Source organism: Erinaceus europaeus, chromosome 12 (genome assembly GCF_950295315.1).
Source record: "Erinaceus europaeus chromosome 12, mEriEur2.1, whole genome shotgun sequence".
Taxonomy (NCBI): Eukaryota; Metazoa; Chordata; class Mammalia; order Eulipotyphla; family Erinaceidae; genus Erinaceus; species Erinaceus europaeus.
The window spans coordinates 13,456,252-13,477,719 of NC_080173.1; the positions used below are offsets into that span (position 1 = coordinate 13,456,252).

General features: G+C 49.8%; 1 protein-coding gene across 2 annotated transcripts; it reads left to right on the forward strand.

Moving 5' to 3' along the window:
* Nucleotides 1-314: 314 nt before the first annotated feature.
* On the forward strand, nucleotides 315-21,226 carry ST6GALNAC1 (ST6 N-acetylgalactosaminide alpha-2,6-sialyltransferase 1). 2 transcript variants are annotated; one of them, XM_060202809.1, is made up of 9 exons: nucleotides 315-689; nucleotides 14,869-15,502; nucleotides 17,098-17,266; nucleotides 17,411-17,582; nucleotides 18,011-18,149; nucleotides 19,463-19,566; nucleotides 19,732-19,821; nucleotides 19,910-20,009; nucleotides 20,462-21,226. In XM_060202809.1, the coding sequence occupies exons 1-9, from the start codon at nucleotides 562-564 to the stop codon at nucleotides 20,651-20,653; spliced, it is 1,728 nt and encodes a 575-aa protein (XP_060058792.1). In that variant the 5' UTR covers nucleotides 315-561; the 3' UTR covers nucleotides 20,654-21,226. The 2 variants fall into 2 exon arrangements, with proteins under 2 accessions (XP_060058792.1, XP_060058793.1); XM_060202810.1 differs by lacking the exon at nucleotides 19,732-19,821.
* Nucleotides 21,227-21,468: the final 242 nt, after the last annotated feature.

The following is a 21,468-nucleotide window of genomic DNA, read 5'->3' on the forward strand; positions in this document are numbered from 1 at the left end:
GACAGACACCTGCAGACCTGCTTCACCGCCTGTGAAGGGACTCCCTTACAGGTGGAGAGCCCGGGGCTCGAACCGGGATTTTCACACCGGTCTTTTTGCTTTGTGCCACGTGTGCTTAACCCGCTGTGCTACCTACCGCCGGACTCCTCCAATAACAATATTTTTTTAAAAGTTGACTTTATTTGCGCAATGGTGAGTGGTATTCAAGCCTTCATGTGCTCTTCAATACAACAGCACCTGTGAGAGGCAGCTGGGTGGAGGGAGGCAGATCTTGGTGGATTCGGTCAAGATCCAGGCACCAGCCATTGATCTGCCGGAGACACCTGCCCGCACGCAGGGTGCCGGAGGGGCGCGGGTGGGTGCGCGGCGGCGCGGTGCCTGCGGTCCCAGGGCCCCACCCGAGGGCGGCTGCAGGCGGCGGGCTGCCACTCCCTCCTCGCGGGGAGCCCGGGCGCGGGAGGAGGCCGGCGGGGCAGAGCGGGCAGCCGCCGCCTCCTGGCCGGCTCCCTCCACCTGCACCCGGGCTGCGGCGGCGGACGGGGCGCTCGCCGGCGGGGCTGCATGGGGCTGTCGCGGGGCCCGCTCTTCTGGCTGCTGCTGGGGCTGCTGGCGGCCGCGTGCTCGGGGATCCTCTTCGTCCTTTACTCGTCGGCCGCCCAGCCCTACGGGGCGCCCGGGGCCCGAGCCAGGTAAGGGCTTCGGCGGGGCCGGCGGGGAGGGCCGCCTTCCGCGAGGGCTGCGAGGGCCGGCGCGCGGTCGGTCGGCGGGTTCCGGGGCTCCAGCTGGGGCTCTTGTCCCCGGAGCCTCCTCGCCCGCCGCCCCCGCGAGCCGAGGGACACCTGCCCAGCCCGTCTGCACCGCCCGGGGGTGACAGGGCCCGAGCCTGCGCCCTCGGGCCACCTGCTCCGACGGCCTGGAGAGCCAGTCCCCAGGGGCCCCGGTGAGGACACTTACTACCGTCCGCATGGGACAGGGTCACCAGTAAGGACAGCCCTGTTTTCATCAAGAATATATAGAGAGGGAGAGAGAGGAAGAAAGAAGGGGGGTGGTGGTGAAAGATAGAGAAATACAAGCACACCTCAACTCTGCTTATGGTGGCGCTGAAGATTGAACCTGGAACCTCAAAATCATGGGTCTGAAAGTCTTTTTTTGCATAACCATTGTGCTGTCACCCCAAAGGCAGAGATACACACACACACACACACACACACACACACACACACACACACACACACACACACACACACGGGGGTGGGGTGGGGAGATGCCAGACACTGCTCAACTCTGGCTTACAGTGGTGCTGGGAATTAAACCTGGGATCTTAATATCTCAGGCCTGAAAGTCTTTTTTTGCATAACCACTGAGCTGTCATCCCAAAGGGAGAGGTATAGAGAGATGGAGATGGAGAAGCAGATAGAGATACCAGAGCTGTGGCAATTGATCCTGGAGGATCTTAGAGCTTCAGACCTTAAAGTCGGTTTGCTTAACCATTATGCTGTTATCCCAGCCTGGTCTCTAACTTCACTGAGTCGACTTGCCCTCAGCTTTGGGTCCATCAAGCAGGCACCCCACCATCCCTGAGCCTTTGCTGCTGGGTCTGTTTGGGTAAGTGCCGCCTGGGCGCTATCAGGCCTCCCCTGGCACACGAGGTGCTTTCCTGGTTGCAGGCTGAGGCCAAGTTCCCCTCCAGCCCTCCCTCCTGCCTGCCTCATTCACTTTGCTTTTATTTGTGCCCTATGAGGAGAAACCTGAGAGCCAGCCTCTGGGAGGTGCCACTTCCAGTTACTGAAGAAGCCTCCAAAGAATTTAGCTCCACTTCTGGAAGGTGGACCCAGAGTCAGGGTGTGGGAGGCAGGTAACAGGTAGGGAGGCCTCTGGCCCAGCCTTTCCCCTTCCCAGGCATCCACCTTCACATGTCTCACCTGACCTCTCTTTGGGCAAAATTTTTTTCTGTTCCTAGGGATCTAGTTCAAAGGTCACCCCAAATAGTCTAATCAGAGCTGGCTTAATAGACTTGTATAATCAGGAACTGCATTGGTGTGTGTGTTGGTGGGGGGAAGTGTTCTGCAGGCACCTGTCACAGGGAGATGAGAGATTGTCTCCAGGTGGCCACCACTGTCCTCTCCATTAGCCTCTCCATTAAAGTGACAAAAGAAAAAAAGAAATTGGAATAAATATATTTAAATCTTTTTTATATTTATTTATTTATTCCTTTTTTGGTTGCCCTTGTTGTTTTATTGTTGTAGTTATTATTGATGTCATTGTCATTGGATAGGACAGAGAGAAATGGAGAGAGGAGGGGAAGACAGAGAGGAGGAGAGAAAGACAGACACCTGCAGACCTGCTTCACTGCCTGCTTCACTCCCCTACAGGTGGGGAGCCGGGGGCTCGAACCGGGATCCTTAAGCCGGTCCTTGAGCTTTGCGCCACCTGTGCTTAACCTGCTGCGCTACCGCCTGACTCCCAGAATAAATATATCTTGTTCCTTTCAATGAAGGGGGCAAGTTCTGGTGCTGAAAGCAGTATGGGAGTTCCCACATAGTTTTGGTTTGTGGATGTGCAAGTGACAGTGTTGTTATTTAACTTAAAAAAGGGGTTGGGAGTGGGGGCTGCTGCTGTGTGTAAAAGGATTCACAGCGGGGAGCTGGGAATTGGTTTAAACAGTACAAGGTTTATTAAGGTGAAACAGGCAAAAGGCAAATTAAGCACTTATCATCAAGGGTTAAGAATATACTAGGTCCATAAGGTCTGAGTATAGTTATCAAAAGTTTAGTCCCATAAGATAAACAATTTCAACTCTGGTAAAGGTTGCTCATGGCTATAGAGGGGTCTAAAAGTTTACCGGCTAGCAGAGTCACACATGTTCAGTTGCCAAGAGAAGTAGCCATGCCGGGATACCTGGTGCACCTCCACCGAGATACCTCTCACCAGGAGAAGAAACCAAAGCCAAAAAAGTGCCTTGTGCTCAAAGTCCCTTGCTTTTATACATTCCCTTCTCTGAAGCACCTCCTCAGGGTGATGTCATTTGTATGCTAATAGTCCCAAACTCTTGTTGGGGTCACCACAATTCCCCACTTCTGATTATAGACATGGACAAGATGCACAGTCTGTATGAGCATAGGAGAAATAAGCAAATCTTCAGTGATTCTAGGGTTACCCCTGCAAGCTCTGCCTTCACCCCCCCCCAGAGTGTGGGAGCAATAACTGGGTATCAGATAAGGCCCTGTTAGCCTGAAGACCTGTGGTCTGGTATCTGTGTAACCCAGAAACAGTCCATCACTCAGGGAAGCTCAGAACAGAGACTTACAGAGGTGTCCCCAAGTTCAAGTGGCTCCTGGGTGGCAATTGTGGCACATGCAGGGTGTCAGACTGCTGCAATCCATGCGTCAGCTCATGTTCTTGGGAGGAGTTCGCAGATGTGAGGGGCTTATGGGTCAGATATGCTCAGCATATGGGTCCAAGCAGGACCTGTGAATGATAAACTAGAACAAGCATACCCTATGCCTTAAGTTAGTAGTTTTATTTCAATCACAAAGACTAGACAAATCACGAGGCATCTGCTGGAGAAGGAATAGCTCTGTGGAGAAAAGTAACACCTAGCAGCTATCTGATTAGAATTATGCAGTACAAGATTTAAAATACATAAAGCTCTTTGTATTCTGTTTGTGACTGAGAAATTGTCCTTTAAGGGTACATATGGAGGTCTACAATTACTAATCTAGCAGGGTAGTAAGGCATTAGAAATGCATGCTTAGAAGAAATAAGCCTTAATCTAGAAACATATTTAGGGTCATAGTCAGTGTAATAAGGAATACCTCAGCAGCAAAGGCAGAGATAAGTGTTCACAAACATGGGTTGCTTTCTGTGCAACAGGTGGCATATATAAAGCCTGTAATAGTGTCCACAGACATAGGAATACATTTCAACTTAGCAAACTGAGGGATGTGTGAAACATCCATTTTTCAGAATCAACATTAAAAAAGGATACTGAGATAAACACCCATAAAGGGAGGAGTCACACATGCCAATCTAGGCATATAGAAATAATGGCTTGTGCTATATCAGAGAAATATTTAATCATTTAACTAGAGCTTAGCACTTTGGTAAGAGAAGGACTGGGAATTAATAGTTGGTCAGTATATGTCCTACATGGTCAGTACCAATAATTCTAGAATGTGCTTGAACTAGAGAGGTTAAGTAGAGCACAGTAGCAAAACAACAGTAAAAGTTATGAAGAGAGGACACCAAAAAAACTGGTGGATACAGTTTCTATTCTTTCACTTTTGGTTAAAAGATGCAGATATGTATAACAGCATTCCACGATCAACAATGGCTTTAGGATAAACTCGAGTCAATACATACATACATACCTTGTATTCAAATAAATCACTTTCCTATAGAGAGACTAGAAGGTTAAAGACATAAGTTACACAGTTAAGCAGTCTTTTAAGATTCATGCCTATGGCAAGTGGCTATCCTAGAGTCACCCAAAGCTCTGTGGGCTGGAGGGCCAGGACCCGCTTTTTGCTATCTGGCAGAGAATTATCTCCTGCATAAGTTTTGGATGGACAGTGGATTGCCCAGTGAAAGCCTTTTTTATAGCATGGACATTTAGTAGATGGGGGTTTTGAATATCTATCATTTCTATTTAATCTATAGTTAGGCTGCGGGAAATTAGCTTTACAGTCTCTCTGGATATGACCCTCATTGTTGCACTTAAAGCAAACCGGCGTAGCCTGTGCTGAGCCAGCAACAAATGTGGTGTGATTTACTGCGGCCATGACCTGTGTCTTATGGGTTTGTATCCCAATTGCACTACATGCCTTTATCATTTGAGGAATATTTAAATGTTGACCCTTAAGTGGTCCAAGGATGCCCTTACAGTCTTGATTTGCATGATCATAAACCAGTTGCTTGATAAGGATTTATCAATTTGTCTGTCAATCACCTCCTGTAATCAATAAAATCCATGTAGGATTCTGTAACTTTCTGGAAGATAGCACTGAAGGAACCAGCTGGAGTGCTTGGACCAGGAATTTTATTCCAAGCTTTAACTGCTGCCTGGGCAGCAAGCCGCATCCCCTTTCATCCAAGGTTCACCTGTTCACTGGGAGAGGCAAAATTACCCTCACCTACTAATTGATTGGGGGGAATTTTGTTCTCTATAGCTAAAGCTATTACGAGCTCCTTATATTCATGAAACCACAGAGCACTCGCAGAATTTGGCATAACAGTTTTCACCAGTTGTTTCCAATCATATGGGAGAAGACAGTCAGTGTCTGCACTGTATGTGACGCAGCCCCTAGTGAAAGGAGCCTGCAAGCCATTCTGCTGAACTGACTGTCTAAGAGCTTTCTAAACCTGACAGGGCAAGGCTTCATATTTCATCGCAGCCCCTTCCCCTGTAGTGAGGACAGGAAAAGCATTAAGTTCAGACAAACCTTTTTTTTTAAGTCCTTCTTCTAGACATCTCCCTAATGCAGTTTTGAAAGAGAATTTTCTGTTTTCATAACTGGTAGCAGGCAAATCCGAGTCTAAAGCAGGTGAAGTCAAGGGAGAATGAGGAGGAGGAGGAGTTAGGAAGGGTCACATGGCACAGTAGGAAGAGGTGGTAGTTGTAAGGAGTCAGGTGTAACATTAGAGGAAGGGGAGGAGCAAGGAGAGGAGAAAGGATTTCCATAAATTATAAGTGGCATCACCCCACCCCCCTTTCTTTGTTAAAACCATGGATAGCCAGGCATGGGCAAGTCTATAAGGTAGCTACAGGTCCAGCAGAAAAATGGGAGAACGTTTTGGTTTCAGGCACGACAGAAACAGTTTGTGTCTGAGAAGAGGAGGAGGAAGGAAAAGTGGAGTTGGAAGTTTGAGGAGAAGGATTTAGGGAATAGTTCTGCAAAGAAACGTGTAATTGATTTAGAGCAGAAAGGCAGAGCTTATAAATCCGAAGTTGTTTTGCTGTGACTATACCAATATTTTTAAATAAATAATCTCCAATTTGACCAAGGGATTGAAAGACAATAGATGAGGCTGGAGATAGATAATGGTTGCATAATGGTTCTACAAGGAGACCCTCAGGCCTGAGGTTTCAACATCCTAGGTTCAATCCCCCACACCACTATAAATAAGAACTGAGCAGTGCTCTGCTTAAAAGAGAGAGAGAGAGAGATTTTACTCATGTGTCAACAATTGTAAATTATTACCCCACTGCAATGAAATGATGGGGGGAAAAGTAAGCAGGAATAAATTATGAAGTGTTCCTAAAATCCTGAAATGGGAGGGGGGGAAAAAGCAGTAGAACTGAATTTTCTTCATCCCAGCACTGTGAATTTTCTTTCTGGATGATTCTTCTATGATTGGGGGTGGGGGGCGGCTCCTGAACCCTGTATATTGAGGATCATCCTGGACTCTATTCAGTAGACATTAATATAATATTAGTTCTCTTGGTTGTGACAACTCCCAGTGACCTCCACCATTGCTTGGTGTCCCCAAATGGGTCGTTGAGAATTTCTGTGCTAAAGAGATGAAGTACTTCTTGGAATTCTGCTGATACGAAGATCTGTTACCCTTTTCTTACACTTTTTATGGGAGGGAGGGAGGAAGAGAGAGAGCGAGAGAGAGAGTGAGACACAGCATGACTCATCTCTGCTATATATGATGCCAGGGGTCACATATGAGAAGTCTGGGACCACAGACATTCAGGTCCTGAGCTCTGACACTCACCTGCCTCCACAGCCCTTTAAATTTGTTTGAAGATTTATTTATTTATTTATTTATTTTATTAGCAAAAGAGCAAGAGAGTTGAGGGAGATAGCATAATGGTTATGAAAACAGTCTTATGCTTAAGACTCTAAGGTCCCAGGTTCAATCTCCCACACCACAGCTGAGCTGTGCTCTGGTAAAAAAATAAATAAACAAATAAATAAAAAGTAATAAAAATAAAATAAAAAAACAGGAGAAATTTCTTTCATTTTTTTTTTTTTTTTACCATCTGAGCTTTCTTTTCACTTCCGGAATAAGCTGCTTAACAGACTCTGAGCCTAGCATGTTCATCACTGTTGCTTAAATAGCTGAATCAAAGAAAGAAAGAAAGAAAGAAAGAAAGAAAGAAAGAAAGAAAGAAAGAAAGAAAGAAAGAAAGAGTAGTCGGGCAGTGGCGCAGCAGGTTAAGCACGTGGCGCAAAGCGCAAGGACCAGCTTGAGGATCCGGTTTGAGCCCCTGGCTCCCCACCTGCAGGGGAGTCGCTTCACAGGCGGTAAAGTAGGTCTGCAGGTGTCTGTCTTTCTCTCCCCCTCTCCGTCTTCCCCTCTCTCTCCATTTCTCTCTATCCTATCCAACAATAACGACATCAGTAACAACAACAATAATAACCACAACAATGTTAAACAACAAGGGCAACAAAAGGGAAAGTAACGCAAAGCACAAGGACCGTTGAAAGGATCCCGGTTCGAACCGGCTCCCAACCTGCAGGGGAGTCACTTCACAAGTGGTGAAGCGGGTCTGCAGGTGTCTTTCTCTCTCCCTCTCTGTCTTTTTTTTTTTTTTAATTTATTTTTTATTTAAGAAAGGATTAATTAACAAAACCATAGGGTAGGAGGGGTACAACTCCACACAATTCCCACCCCCTCCCCCATAGCTTTCCCATTCTCTATCCCTCTGGGAGCATGGACCCAGGGTCATTGTGGGTTGCAGAAGGTAGAAGGTCTGGCTTCTGTAATTGCTTCCCCGCTGAACATGGGCGTTGACTGGTCGGTCCATACTCCCAGTCTGCCTCTCTCTTTCCCTAGGAGGGTGGGTCTCTGGGGAAGCTGAGCTCCAGGACACATTGGTGGTGTCTTCAATCCTCTCCCTCTCTGTCTTCCCCCTCCTCTCTCCATTTCTCTCTGTCCTATCCAACAACAACAACAATAATAACTACAACAGTAAAACAACAAGGGTAACGAAAGGGAATAAATAAATAAAATAAATATTTTTTAAAAGGGAAAGTAAATAAATAAATATTAAAAAAGAAAGGAAGGAAGGAAGGAAGGAAGGAAGAAAGAAAGAAAGAAAGAAAGAAAGAAAGAAAGAAAGAAAGAAAGAAAGAATGGAAGAAAGAAAGAAATTGCACTGAGGGAGAAGCCGGAAAGGTAAAGGACATTCAGAGGGGATTCTCATCAGTTGTATGTAAAGACGTCTTTGCTGGACTGATGAGAGGCTTGGTTGGTGCCAGAAATCCCAACCAGGGTCTCCTGCAGGTGAAGCCTGTGCTGCTCCATGACTGAGTGATTTCTCCAGCCATACTAAATGTTCTTTGAAAGTTATCCACTGCAGCTTTAGTGTGGGGTTTGCTGAGCCCCTGTTGTTTGCCTGTAGCTCCAGCCCCAGGGGGCAGGTTAGGGGTGGGGTGAGCAGGTGGTGGGACCTCCCTAGTGGTGAATGGCAGAGGGGCTCCCCTACCAGAGCAGGTTAGAGGCTAGAGTACAGCCAGGGGATTACAGAGAAGTTTGGATGGGTAGTTTCCAGGTAGGGGGCTTTCTGGGTCTGTAAAGACACTTGTTTTGGGGGGGGGCAAAGCTCAGTATGGGGCACCAATTCCCTGACCATCTGTTGTCAGCATTGTTTTATAAGAGAGAGGACCCAGGGTGGGGGAGATAACATAGTGGTTATGCAAAGAGACTCTCAAGCCTGAGGCTCCAAAGTCCCAGGTTTTATACCCCACACTACCATAAGCCAGAGCTGAGAGCAGTGCTCTGGAGAAAAAAGAAAGAGAGAAAGAAAGAAAGAAAGAAAGAAAGAAAGAAAGAAAGAAAGAAAGAAAGATAGAAAGAGGAAGACACTAAAGGGCCAGGTGGTAGTGCACTCAGTAGAGTGTACGTGTTACAGTGCACAGGGATCTGGGTTCAAGCCCTGGTCCCCACCTGCAGGAAAGAAGTTTTACAAGTGGTCAAGCAGTGTTACAAGTCTTTTTGTCTCCTCCTTCATTCACTTCTCTCTATTTCTATCCAAAATAAAATAAAATAAAATATGATTTAAAAAAAAGAAAGGAAAAAAAAGAGGATATTTTAGCACCAAGAATTCAGGAACTCCTTCTTAAAGATTTGGGCTGGGAAGACAGAATAATGATTATGCAAAAAGGCTTTCATGCTTGAAGCACCAAAAGTGTCAGGCTCAGTCCCCAGCACCACCATAAGCTAGAGCTGAGCAGTAACAGTGCTCTGATAGATAAATAAATGTCAGGGGGATTAAAAAAAATGTAAGGGATGTGGTGGCGGTGCAGCTCATAAAGCACATGTGTTATAGTGCACAAGGGTTCCGGGATGCCCCTAGTTCCTAGCCGCAGGGAGGAAGTTTCATGAGCAGTGAAGCAGAGTTGAAGGTGTCCTCTCCATCTCTGTCTCCTGCTTCCCTCTCAATTTTTCTGTCTGTATAAAAAATGAATTAAAAAAATTTTAAAAAGATAGATTTATCGAGAGAGAGAGAGAGAGAGAGAAACAGTATATACTTCTAGCAAATGTTATGTCAGGGATCAAGCTTGAGGCAGCAGACTTGCAAATTCTGCACTCTCTCTGCTCTGCCACCTCCCAAGCTAACCCTTTATATTTCTTTTAAGATTTATATGGTTTTCATGAAAAGGGGAGAGGGAGGGATCCCCCAGTGCACTGCTCAGCTTTGGCATATGGAGATTAAGCCAAAGACTTTGGGACCTCAGGCATTTGAGTCTGGTGTCCTGTTGTTGCTTTTTCTCTCTGATCCTGGTCCAAGAATTCCCAAGACTGTGTATGCTCTCAGTTGAAGCCCTATTTAGATTGATGACACCTGTACTACTTGTGCTGGTAGACCTTCCAAGGAGAGTCAGAGGTGGGTTGCTTCTAGAAGCCTTGGATCCTCCCAATTGTGTAAAGTCCCAGAGCTGAGGAGGCCTCTGGGAGATGTGCCATCTTCTCAGGATGGAGGAGTGAAGAGCAGCACCACAGCATGGGGCGGGGCAGGGTAGCGGTGACTGGCCTCATCTGCAGTGCTTCCCTCAGGCCCTCCACCCTGGTCACACTTTAGACTCACATGGAAGCGAGTCCAGCCCCAGCTTGGTCCAGACCAAGAACAGAACCTCAGGGTGGAAGTTGGAGGCAGGGGTTGGGTGGTGTGTGTGTGTGTGGTGATAAGAGAAATAGCTCAACTGGAAGAACATCTGACTTGCATCCCTTAGCTTCCCAGTTCCATCCATAATGCCACAAGTATCAGAGTGGTGCTGTGGCTACTCTGTTTTTCTTTTTATGTCTCATGGATCTCTCTCTCATGTAATATAAATAAAAAATAAAGAGGGGCTGGTGGTGGCACACCTGGCTGATCGCACATGTCCCCACCTGCAGGGGTGGGGGAAGCTTCACAAGCTGTGAAGCAGTGTTGTAGGTCTCTCTCTCTCTCTCTCTCCTTCTTTATCCCCCTTCCTTCTCAATTTCTCTCTCTTTGATCCTGACAGAGTTGGCCAGCCCTTGTTGCTGAGGAGTCAGTCAGACAAAAGATCTCTAGGGCAGGGGAGACCCCAGGACACATAGGCCCCCTGGCAAACCCTGACTTTACTTCTGCAGTAAAGCACCTGGTTGAACACAAAGACCCTGGTTCAAGCACCACTCCCCAGCTTCAGTGGAGGGGGAAAAACTTCATGAACAGTGACCCAGTTCTACAGGTGTCTCTCAGCCTCTCTCCTTCTCTATCTCCCCCTTCCCTCTCATTCTTCCTGTCCTATCAAATAAAAAAAATAGAAAGAAAAAAATGGATGGATTTGTAGTGCCAGCACTGAGCCAAGAGTGTGCCAAGAGGCATGATAAGTTAGTATCTGACTCTGAGCTTCCTGGTGGCCACAATGAAGTAATTTTGTCCTCACTTTCATGAGATGAAAATCGAGCCCGCTTCCCAGATGAAGCACAGCCTTCAGGTATGGAGACTCGGGAATATTTATGTTAGAGCCTAGTCCAGAAAGCCCTGGAAAGCTTCTCTATAATAAATGGAACAGTAGAGAGATTAGTAGTCAGTTCTGCTATGAGGTTTGCTCTGAAAATGTGAATTTATTTTAGCAAGATGGGGACATTAAGAAATAACTTGAGCTTTGCCACAAGTTCCATGTTTACTTAGGAGCAGTTTTGCCAGCAAGAACCCTTAGGCCAATGCAGAAAGTCACTCCCAACAAAGGCATCAGAGAGGGCTGATGAAGCAGACACATCCATCCACACATGCCATCACTGCATTGGGAATTCCAATACTTCACTCCCACCTTTTGTTGTTGTTGTTGTTGTCCCAGGGTTACCAACGGGGCTCAGTGCCTGCACTATGTATCCACTGCTCCTGGCAGCCTTTTTTTTTTTTTTTTTTTAATAGGACAGAAATTGAGAGGAGAGGGGAAGATAGAGAAGGAGAGAGAGAGTAGACACCTGCAGACCTGCTTTACTGCTTGTGAAGCGACTCTCCTGCAGGTGGGGAGTCGGGAGGGTTCGAACCAGGGTCCTTGCCCTTCGTATTATGTGAGCTTAACCTGGTATGCCACCATCTGGCCCCCAGAATTCCTGTTCTCTCTCCACCACTTCACAACACACAAGCTACCATTCTTCTTGCACCCACTTCCACAAGCAAACTCAAGCCTTCACCATATATATTATGAGAATCAGCACTACAGAGACCAAAAGTCATGGGTATACTGTGTTGTAGAGAACTAGGGTTATAGAGTAAGGTTAGGGGTTGGGTGGTGGCACACTTGGTTGAGTGGTAGGTCACAGTAAACAAGGACCCAGGGTCAAGTCCCTGGTGCCCAGCTGCACAGGGATAGCTTTGCAAGTGGCTAAGCAGGACTGCCAAGTCTCCCTGTCTCTTTCCCTCCCTGTCTCCCCTCCCCTCTCAATTTCTCTCTGTCTCTATTCAATAAGTATACATATGGGAAATGGCCGCTGTTTGGAATGGTGAGTTGTGCAGGCACCATCAGCCAGTCCTACCCTGGTGGTAGCAACAGCAGTAGCAGTATTCAGGGGCATGGCTCAGCAGGAGAGTAGCACATACATGCAATACTGAGTTCAGTCTCCTGCACTGCATTTATAAAGGGGCTAGTTCACCTGGTAGAGATCTTACCTCATCCTGCCTGAGGCCCTGGGTCTCAGAGTGTGTGTGACCTGCTCTGAGGCTTGATACCTGGACCCCTTCCCGTGGCAGAGAAACCCCTTAATAGTCACAAGTCTCTTTACTGGTCCAAGGCTACACTATTGCTAGAAAGGAAGCCCCTTAGGCCGGGGTGGGGCTGGAGGGAGGAGCACAGCAGCTGATAACAGACTTTCAGGCCTGAAGCTCCAGGTTCAGTTTCTGGCATAAACCAGAGCTGAGCAGTGTTCTGGGGGGAGGAGGAAGAAGAGGATGAGGAAGAAGAGGAGGAAGAGGAGAGGGGAGGCAGAGGGGAAAGGGTAGAGGAGGGGAGAAGGAGAAGAAGGAGGAGACAGAAGAACCAGAAGAAGAAGGAAGAACAAGGAAAAGGAGTAAAAGACAAAGGAGGAGGAGGAGGAGAAGAAGAGGAGGAGGAAGAAATCAATTCATGTGTTCCCACTTCCTTCTTCCAGTAATTACAGTAATCTCACCAGGCCCCATCTCCTACTGAAATTCTTTCCCAGCTCCTCCTCCTCCTGGACAAGGAGACAAATGAGAAGTTCTCAGCTCCTCCCTCTGACACACAAAGCACCTCAGGACCTGGGCTGGCATTCCTGTCTGGGACCATGCCCTTCCCTCTCCCCCACCCCCACTGTTTCAGAAGGACTCCACAGCTCCCACAACCCTGACCTTCCGCGTTTCTGGGGTTGCTGGCTGCTCTGGCCCTTCCTAATGCTCTTTAGAAGAAAGCTGAGTATCCCTCCGTGTCTATCCCCTGGGGCCATGCTGAGTTCTGTGTGACAACCCAAGGCCTGTCTCCTCCCTGGCATTCTCCTCTCTTCCCTGTGGCCAGGAAACATGCCTTTCAGCCCTGAGCCCAGCGTCTGCCATGAGATGTGCAAACAGGGCAGACAGACACTTGCTGAGCATGTCGATGTTTCTTGCAGGCCATGAGATGTGCAAACAGGGCAGACAGACACTTGCTGAGCGTGTGGATGTTTCCTGCAGGCCATGAGCAGCAGTTTGGTTTGGGGCTGGGGTTGACTCCTGGCAGTGTGTAAGGACATCTCTAGAGAGCTTTCAAAGCAAAGCTGGCAGCTAGTGATTTTATTTCATTTTATTTTTATTTCTCCAGATTTCCTCCCTCTCTCCCTCCCTCCTTTCATTCCTTCCCCTATCTCTCCCTTTCTTCCCTTTCCTTTCTTTTTCCTTTTCTTCCTAATTTCACCTCTCCTGGATTCACACGGAATGTGCTCCAGTAGCTCAGGCTCTCGCCATTAGTTCTCATGAAGTGTGTTTCACTCAGGAGGTGGCCCAGTGGGTAAAAGCACTGGACTTCCAAGCATGAGGTCCTGAGTTTGATCCCAGCATCACATGTCCCGGAGTGATACTCTGGTTCTCTTTCTCTGCACTTCTTCTCATGAACTAATTAATAAGTCAATCCTGGGGTTTGGAAAGAAGTGCAGGGGATAGAGTATTGGCCTCCACAGGGGAGGCCAATATGACAATATTATGATGTCAGTCCCCAATGTTGCACATGGTTCTCTCTTCTTCACCTCATTCTCTCGCATTAGTTAAGAAACCTTTTTTTTTTTTTCTTTTTTAAGCGACCTTCTCAGGGTGCAGCAGGCTGGCTGTTTAAGCAGGACACCAGTATATTTCTCTTTGAATTCCTTTATTGTTCCGGTCATTTTCCTCCCTGGGTTTTAAGAAATAAGTAATCTGGGGGTCGGGCGGTGGCGCAGTGGGTTAAGCGCATGTGGCGCAAAGCGCAGGGACCGGCGTAAGGATCCCGGTTTGAGCCCCCGGCTCCCCACCTGCAGGGGAGTCGCTTCACAGGCGGTGAAGCAGGTCTGCAGGTGTCTATCTTTCTCTCCCCTTCTATGTCTTCCCCTCCTCTCTCCATTTCTCTCTGTCCTATCCAACAACAAATTGTGTAAACAAGGGCAATAATAATAACCAAAAACGAAGCTACAACAAGGGCAACAAAAGGGGGGAAAAAATAAGTAATCTTAACTTTTAGTGTGCTCAATATTCCTGCTCACATTACTATTTATTTGTTAATGTTGTTGTTATTATTTATTATTTCACCTTAGCTTAGCTGCTTAGCTCTGGCTTGTGTTAGTGTTGGGGGTTAAACCTGGGACTTGAGAGCATGAAATTCTTTTGCGGAACCATGCTGCTATCTCTATCACACTACCACTCGTGAATAAGCACGTGAACGGAAGGCCATCTGATGTTAGGCGACAGCACTAGGATGCCACAGGCTCGTTCTTGGCACTCCCTGGGACACAGTGTGTGCTGGGGCCACCACAAAGCAAGCCCAGAGAGATGGGCACAGTGCTGGGCACACAGCCCAGCTGCACTCTGGCTACCCAGCTCCAGCTCTTAGACGCCCTGCTGCCACCAGGGTCTCTTCAATGCTCAGAGCTGAGCTTCCAGACACGTGGCTGACAGGAGCAGACTGAGTGGTGGTAACAGGTGGTAAGAACCCTCCGCTCGCTCCCTCTGTCTGACCTGAATCTGCCTGAGACACCAGAACAAACACTGGGGGGCTGGGGAGATAGCATCATGGCTATGCAGAAAGACTCTCACGCCTGAGGCTCCAAGGTTCCAGGTTCAATCCTCAGCAGCAACATAAGAAGCCAGAGCTGAGCACCAGTGCTCTGGTAAAAGAAAAAAAAATTTAAACAAACACACAAAAAGTGGTTATGCTTCTGAAGTTTCTGTAGTGCTCAGTCTTCATCCACAATTGTCTGTGTCCCTAGGCCAGGAAATAGAAAGAACATTCAAGTGAGCCCCCCAGAGGCCACGGAGCAGGTGCCCCACAAGGGAAGGAGGATCACCATCCAGGGAGAGGAGGTGCACCAGGTCACAGCCCAAGGCACTGGAGCCCTCAGAGGAGCAGAAGCCAGAAGGGCCCCGGCAGAGCAGCAGAGCACAGGGCCTCAGGAGAGAGGGGGAAGCATGCTGGAAACGCTGTCACCCAGAAAGCAAGAGAGAGGGACGGCTACCAACAGGACAGGAGCACGGTCACTGCACAGCCAGGACACAAGGACAACCAGAGGGAGGAGACAGCAGCCCAAGAAGCCCCCGGCCATGAGGCCAATTCAGGTGAAGCCTCGGGGCCAAGCCAGAACCACAGGGAGCCCACAGCCAGCTCAGGGCCAGAAGGCCACCATCCTCACCACTGTAGTAGCAAGGTCCACGATGAGGCGCATCAAAAGAAGTACCGCTGCACGTGTGTCACCTGTGAAGAGAGCCCAGGCCTCTGCACGCAATGCCCCTTCCCAGAGTTCCGCTGTACCGAGGAACCAGGAGCTGCGTGCTGCCAACTTCAAGTCTCAGCCCGAGTGGGATTTTGAGGAGCAATACAGCCTGGATGTGGGAGGCCTGCAGTCGGTGAGTTTTTGCCACTGCCTGGCCCTCGTGCCTCCCTACCTTACAGCTCCCCTGAGAGACCGCACACCCTGCCCTCTCCTTACTGCCCTGCCCCTGCTGCCAGGCCTGTCTTGTCCCAGCCCCCACTGCCCAGTGAGCAGAGACCACCTGCCTGGCTCCCATCCTCCCTGCCTTCCTGTAAGGGCTGACATGGGAGAGGAAGGCAGGCTGAGACTGTGTGGGGGGGGGGGTGGCGTGGGTGAGAAGGAGCCTGCTCTGGAGCCCCTGGAAGGCCTGGGAACCATTGGTGGGGTGAGAGAGTGTGGCCTGCTCTGAGGCTTGATACCTGATCCCCCTCCTCTGACAGGGAAGGGGGTGAAAACTGAAAGGTAACTAGAAGGTCAGGGAGACCCTGTAGTGGTTATGCAACAGACTTTCATGCCTGAGGCCACAGAGGAACCAGGTTCAATCCCAGCAACATCATAAGCCAGAACTGAGCAGTGCTTTGGCAGAGAGAGAGAGATAGAGGAGAAGGAAGAGAAAGAAGGGAGGAAAGAAGGGAGAGAGGGGAAAAAGGAAGGAAGGAAGGAAAGAAGGAAGGAAGGAAAAAAGGAAGGAGGAGAAAGGAAGAAAGAAATAGAAAGAAACAAAGGAAGGAAGGAAGGAAGGAAGGAAGGAAGGAAGGAAGGAAAGAAAGAAAGAGGCTGAACGGCAAGAATCCAAGAGTCAGGTGGTAGAGCACTCAGTGAACACACATTTATCCTGCTCAAGGACCTGATTCAAGCCCCCACTTCACTTCATGGGGTGTGAGGTGTGGAGGGTGGACTTCACAAGCAGTGAAGCAGTGATGCTGGTGTCTTTCTCCCCCTGTCAGTCTCCCCCTCCACTCTCAATTTCTCTCTGCCCTATCAAAAACTTACTTAATTTTTAAAAATGGTGACCAGGAATGGTTGATTTGTTACACAGGCACCAAGCCCCAGCCACAACTCTGGTGGCAAAAATAAATAAATGAAAAGAATACCCAGCTCACTCCCAGATGGCCAAGTCTAATACCCAAGACACCTCGCGTTCCCAGTCTGGCCAATAGCGTGACCTTCATGCTCTCTTAGCCCTCTAGCAGCCTTGTGCCACACTCACAAGAGGGAAGCCCCAAAGCATATGTGTTTGCTCACACACTTGCAATGTGCACAGCGACAGCACAAAGAAATCGGGCCACACACAGGGCATTGGCGCAAGGCAGGTTGGACCCAGGTGCTGACTACATGGGAGACCAAATGACAGAGGAAGCTCTGGTGCTGCAGCCTCTCTCTCTCTCTCTCTCTCTCTCTCTCTCTCTCTCTCTCCCTCTCTCTCTCTCCCTCCCTCCCTCCCTCCCTCCCTCCCTCCCTCTCTCTTTCTCCCTCCCTCTCTCTCTCTCTCTCTCTGCCTGGCAGCTGTGAGACTGCCCATGTGGGAAGCCCCAGAGCCTCCTGGAACCCTGCAGACTACAGTGGGGCTGGACACTGGCAAGGGAGGGTCAGCAGACTCTGGGGACGCAGAGGCGGTGCCTTCCCACCTTGGAGACCTGCTTTCTGCAGCCCCCAGCCCTTGGCCATGACCCCCTTTCCCCTCTGTAGAAATGCCCTGACTCAGTGAAGGCCAAGGCCTCCAAGTCCCCTTGGCTCCAGAATCTCTTTCTGCCCAACATCACCCTCTTCCTGGACTCCAGACGCTTCAACCAGAGCGAGTGGCTACGCCTGGAGCACTTTGCACCGCCTTTTGGCTTCATGGAGCTCAACTATTCCTGTGAGTCCCCACCCAGGCCTGGCTGAGCACACCTGGCCTTTTGTCTCCACTCTGCTCTTCCCCTGGGCGCCAGTCCTGGAGAAATGGTGGGCCAGACGTCTCCCCTTCCAGGGCTCTGAGTGGGACCCCCTCCTGTAATTCCAGTGGTGCGGAGTGTGGTGGCACACTTCCCTGCGGTGCCCCAGCAGCAGCTGCTCCTGGCCTCCCTCCCAGCGGGCAGCGCCAAGTGCATCAGCTGTGCCGTGGTGGGCAACGGGGGCATCCTCAACAACTCGCGAATGGGCCGGGAGATCGACAGCCACGACTACGTGTTCCGGTGAGCTGCCCTTCCTTCCTCCACGCCCCCTCGCTCCTGTGCTGCGGACACGGGCTCTTCTGGGACACCTGACATATTGGGCACATTTCCAGCCTGTCTCCAGGGCCTGGAATTCTGGGGTCCTCCAGAGAGTCTCATTCATCGAAGACACACACACACACACACACACACACAGTTTCACAAGAGACAGAAAGAGAAGGCAGAGCACCACTGCAGAACATGAGATGCCAGGGATCCAGCCAGGAGTCTCAGTCATGCAAACCCAACACTCTGCAGTGGAGCTCTTCCCCCAGTCACTCTCCCAGTCAGAGGATTTTTGTTCAGAACTCTGTCACTCCCATTTCTCCTGCCTCTTCCCTCCCTCTCCTCCCTCCCCTCCACTCATCTCCCTCCTCCCCTCAAGTCCCACCTGATGTCTTTCTGTACAGACTGAGTGGCGCTCTCCTGCAGGGCTATGAACAGGATGTGGGTACGAGGACATCTTTCTATGGTTTCACTGCCTTCTCCCTGACCCAGTCAGTGATCAGTTTGGGCCAGCGGGGCTTCAAGCATGTGCCTCAGGACAAGGTGAGCCAAGGGGAGTGAGACAGGCAGAACATTGACTCTGGTCAAGGGAGCACACCTGAGAGAGAGAAGCCATCACCGTGCCGGAGTGGCCAGACGGCTGAAAGACAGCACAGTGGTTCTGCAAAAGACTTTCATTCCTAGGGCTCTGAGGTCTCAGGTTCAATCCCTGGCACCACCATAAGCCAGAGATGACCCATGTTCTCCTCTCTGTCATTCTCTCTCTCTCTCTCTCTCTCTCTCTCTATCACACACACACACACACACACACACACACACACACACACACACACACACAAGAATATATTTTTTAAAAAAAGAAAAAAAAAAGGAAGTGTCCAAAGCAGGCAGGACAGCCAGCCCAGCTGAGGCAGAGCATGCTGGGAGCACGTGGTTTACCTGCCTGAGGACCTGGGTTCAAGATGGCGCCCACCTGCAAAAGAGAAGCTTCATAAGCATTTGAGCAGGGATGCAGATGTCTCTCTTCACTATCTCTTTATCAGTCTGGATCTCACCATTGAGGAAAGGAAGAAAGAAAGAAAGAAAGAAAGAAAGAAAGAAAGAAAGAAAGAAAGAAAGAAAGAAAGAAAAGAGGGTGGGTGGGTCAGGCAGTGGCACACCAGGTGAAGTGCACATATTACAAAGTACAAGCAACCACATGAGGATCCTTATTTGAGCCACTGGCTCCACACCTACAGGGGAGTTGCTTCATAAGCAGTGAAGCAGGTCTGCAGGTGTCTCTTTCTCCCTCCCTCTCTATCTCCCCATCCCCTCTCAAATTCTCTCTGTCCTTTGCAACATAAAAATTGGAGGGGCTGGGTGGTGGTGCACTTAGTTGAGCACACACATTACACTGTGCAAGGAGAGTGCAGGTTTGAGTCTCCAGTCCCCACCTGCAGGGGGAAAGCTTTGCGAATGCTGAAGCAATGATACAGGTGTCTCTCTGTCTCTTTCCCTCTCTATCTCCCTTACCCTCTCAATCTCTGTCTGTCTCTATCCGATAAATAGAGGGAAAAAATGAAAAAATGGCTGCCAGGAGTTGTGGATTCTTTGTGCCGACACAAAGTCCCAGTGATAAGCCTGGAGGCAAAAAGTGAAAAAATAAAATAGAAAAAAAGGAAGGGAGGGAGGAAGGGAGGAAGGAAGGGAAGAAAGCAGGGCCATTGGGAACTCTGGAGTCAGGCAGACACTGAGTCCCGGTGAGAAGCCTGGTGGCAAAGAAAAACAGACAAACAGAAAAGCAGTGGGCACCCCAGAACGGGGAGCTGTGATGCTGAGGGCACTACCCTGGGTCTCTCACGGCCCTTGGTTCTCAGGACACTCGATACCTGCACTTCTTGGAAGGCACCCGGGACTATGAGTGGCTGGAAGGACTGCTTCTGAATCAACCCATGAGGACAAAAAACCTGTTCTGGTTCAGGTATCTGGCACCCCTCCACGCCCCTTTGCCCAGGCAGGACTGTTCAGGGAGCAGCTTGCTGGTTGGTCAGGTGGAACAGACTCAGCTGTCCCCTGGCAGCAATGGCCCCTCCCAGAGGAGGTGAGAGGGCTGAGCCTGGCTGACCAGTCCCTGATCTGACCGCAGGCGCCGGCCCCTGGAGCTTTTCCCCCCAGACTTACCCCTGAGCCGATACCTGTTGCTTCACCCAGACCTGATGCGCTACATGAAGAACAGGTGAGAGAGAGAGAGAGAGACAGTGCGAGACAGGGGAGGGCCGGGTCCCTGCGGCCTCCTGATGGCGGGTGCCTGGACTGTCCCACAGATTTCTCAGGTCTAAGACTCTGAACACAGTCCACTGGAGAATCTACCGGCCCACCACTGGAGCCCTCCTGCTGCTCACCGCCCTTCAGCTCTGTGATCAGGTGAGGCTCTGCTCCAGGGGCAGGAGAGCCTGGGAAGCTGCTCTGGGTCTGCTGGGCGCTGGGAAGGAAGGGGAAACAAAGTCAGTCGGGCTGTGAACACAGGTGTGGGCAGGGGCACAAGCATTGTGTGCAAGTGCATCTAAGAGGCCAGCATCCAGACCAGTCTAGGGAGGGCCCCCGGGTGAAGAGACCAGGCTGGGGAGACAGCACAGTGGTTCTGCAGAAGACTTTCATGCCTGAGCATCTGAGGTCGCAGGTTCAGTTCCCAGCACCACCATAAGCCAGAGCTGAACAGTGCTCTGCTCTCTTCTGCTCTCTCTCTCTCTCCCCATATCATTTCCTCTGAATGTCTCCCATTAAAAGAAATAAACTAGTATTTTTTCCAAGCGGGAACCCCATTCTCCCGACACACAGCAGCCACAGGCCCTGTTTCTGTTCCCACTTGGCCCCAGGTGAGTGCTTATGGCTTCATCACTGAGGGCCACGAGCGCTTCTCTGACCACTACTACGACAAGAATTGGAAGAAAACAGTCTTCTACCTGAACCATGACTTCCGGTTAGAGAGAGAGACCTGGAAGAGATTGCACGATGAAGGAATAATCCGGCTGTACCAGCGTCCTGTGACACCCAAACCCAAGGTCTGAGGGGAGCCCAAGGTGCTTGCAGCTCCTCCAAGGTGTGAGGGGGCCCTCAAGGCTCTCCTGCCATCTCCTCAGGCCTAGGCCAGGCCCCCAGGCCCTCCAGACTCCCCAAACACCACTTGTGAGAGGAGAAGCTGCCCCCACCATGGCAGGTGCTGAGCCAGGTCTGGGAGAGCTTAGAAAGTGGAGGCAGGATCTGTGCCTCAGAGAGAACTCCACCTGGGAGGCCAGGGATGATTGACTAGCTGCAGTGATGAGGCCTCAGTGCTGCAGACTCTGCTGAACATTCCCTCCTCTGGCCATGGCTGCCCTGCCCAACCTAGAGGAGAGAGCTGAAGGGGCAGGGTAGGGCTGCACTCCAGACCCTCCACTGAGAAGCTGTGAAATGGTAAAGACATTGCTCCTGTCACTCTAAACTCTCAGCAGGGCTCCTCTCAGGGCTCTCTGATTCTAGAAGAATCTGCTCTGTTCCTTGTCTTTGAGCCATTTGACAACTCTCTGGGTTGTAGAGATCTGACAGTAATAAACAATTATTCTTGTTGGGGACACAAATAAATGTCCATAAGATGCAAACATTATGACTTGGTTTTTTTCTACTGAGAAGCAAATGTCTATCAGCATTGGTGATGGTCTCCATGTGTGTCTGCACTTTTTCAAAAAAAAAATTTACGGAGAAAAGAATGACTTGCAGGACTGTCTCAGGAGTCCCGTCACTTACCTCCGGTGACAGGTGTCTGCATGGAGACTCAGTGTCCTTTCCCCCAGCCAGAGTCCTGTGCCTTGATGCAGTGCCCCCCCCCCAGGGCTTTCACATTTCC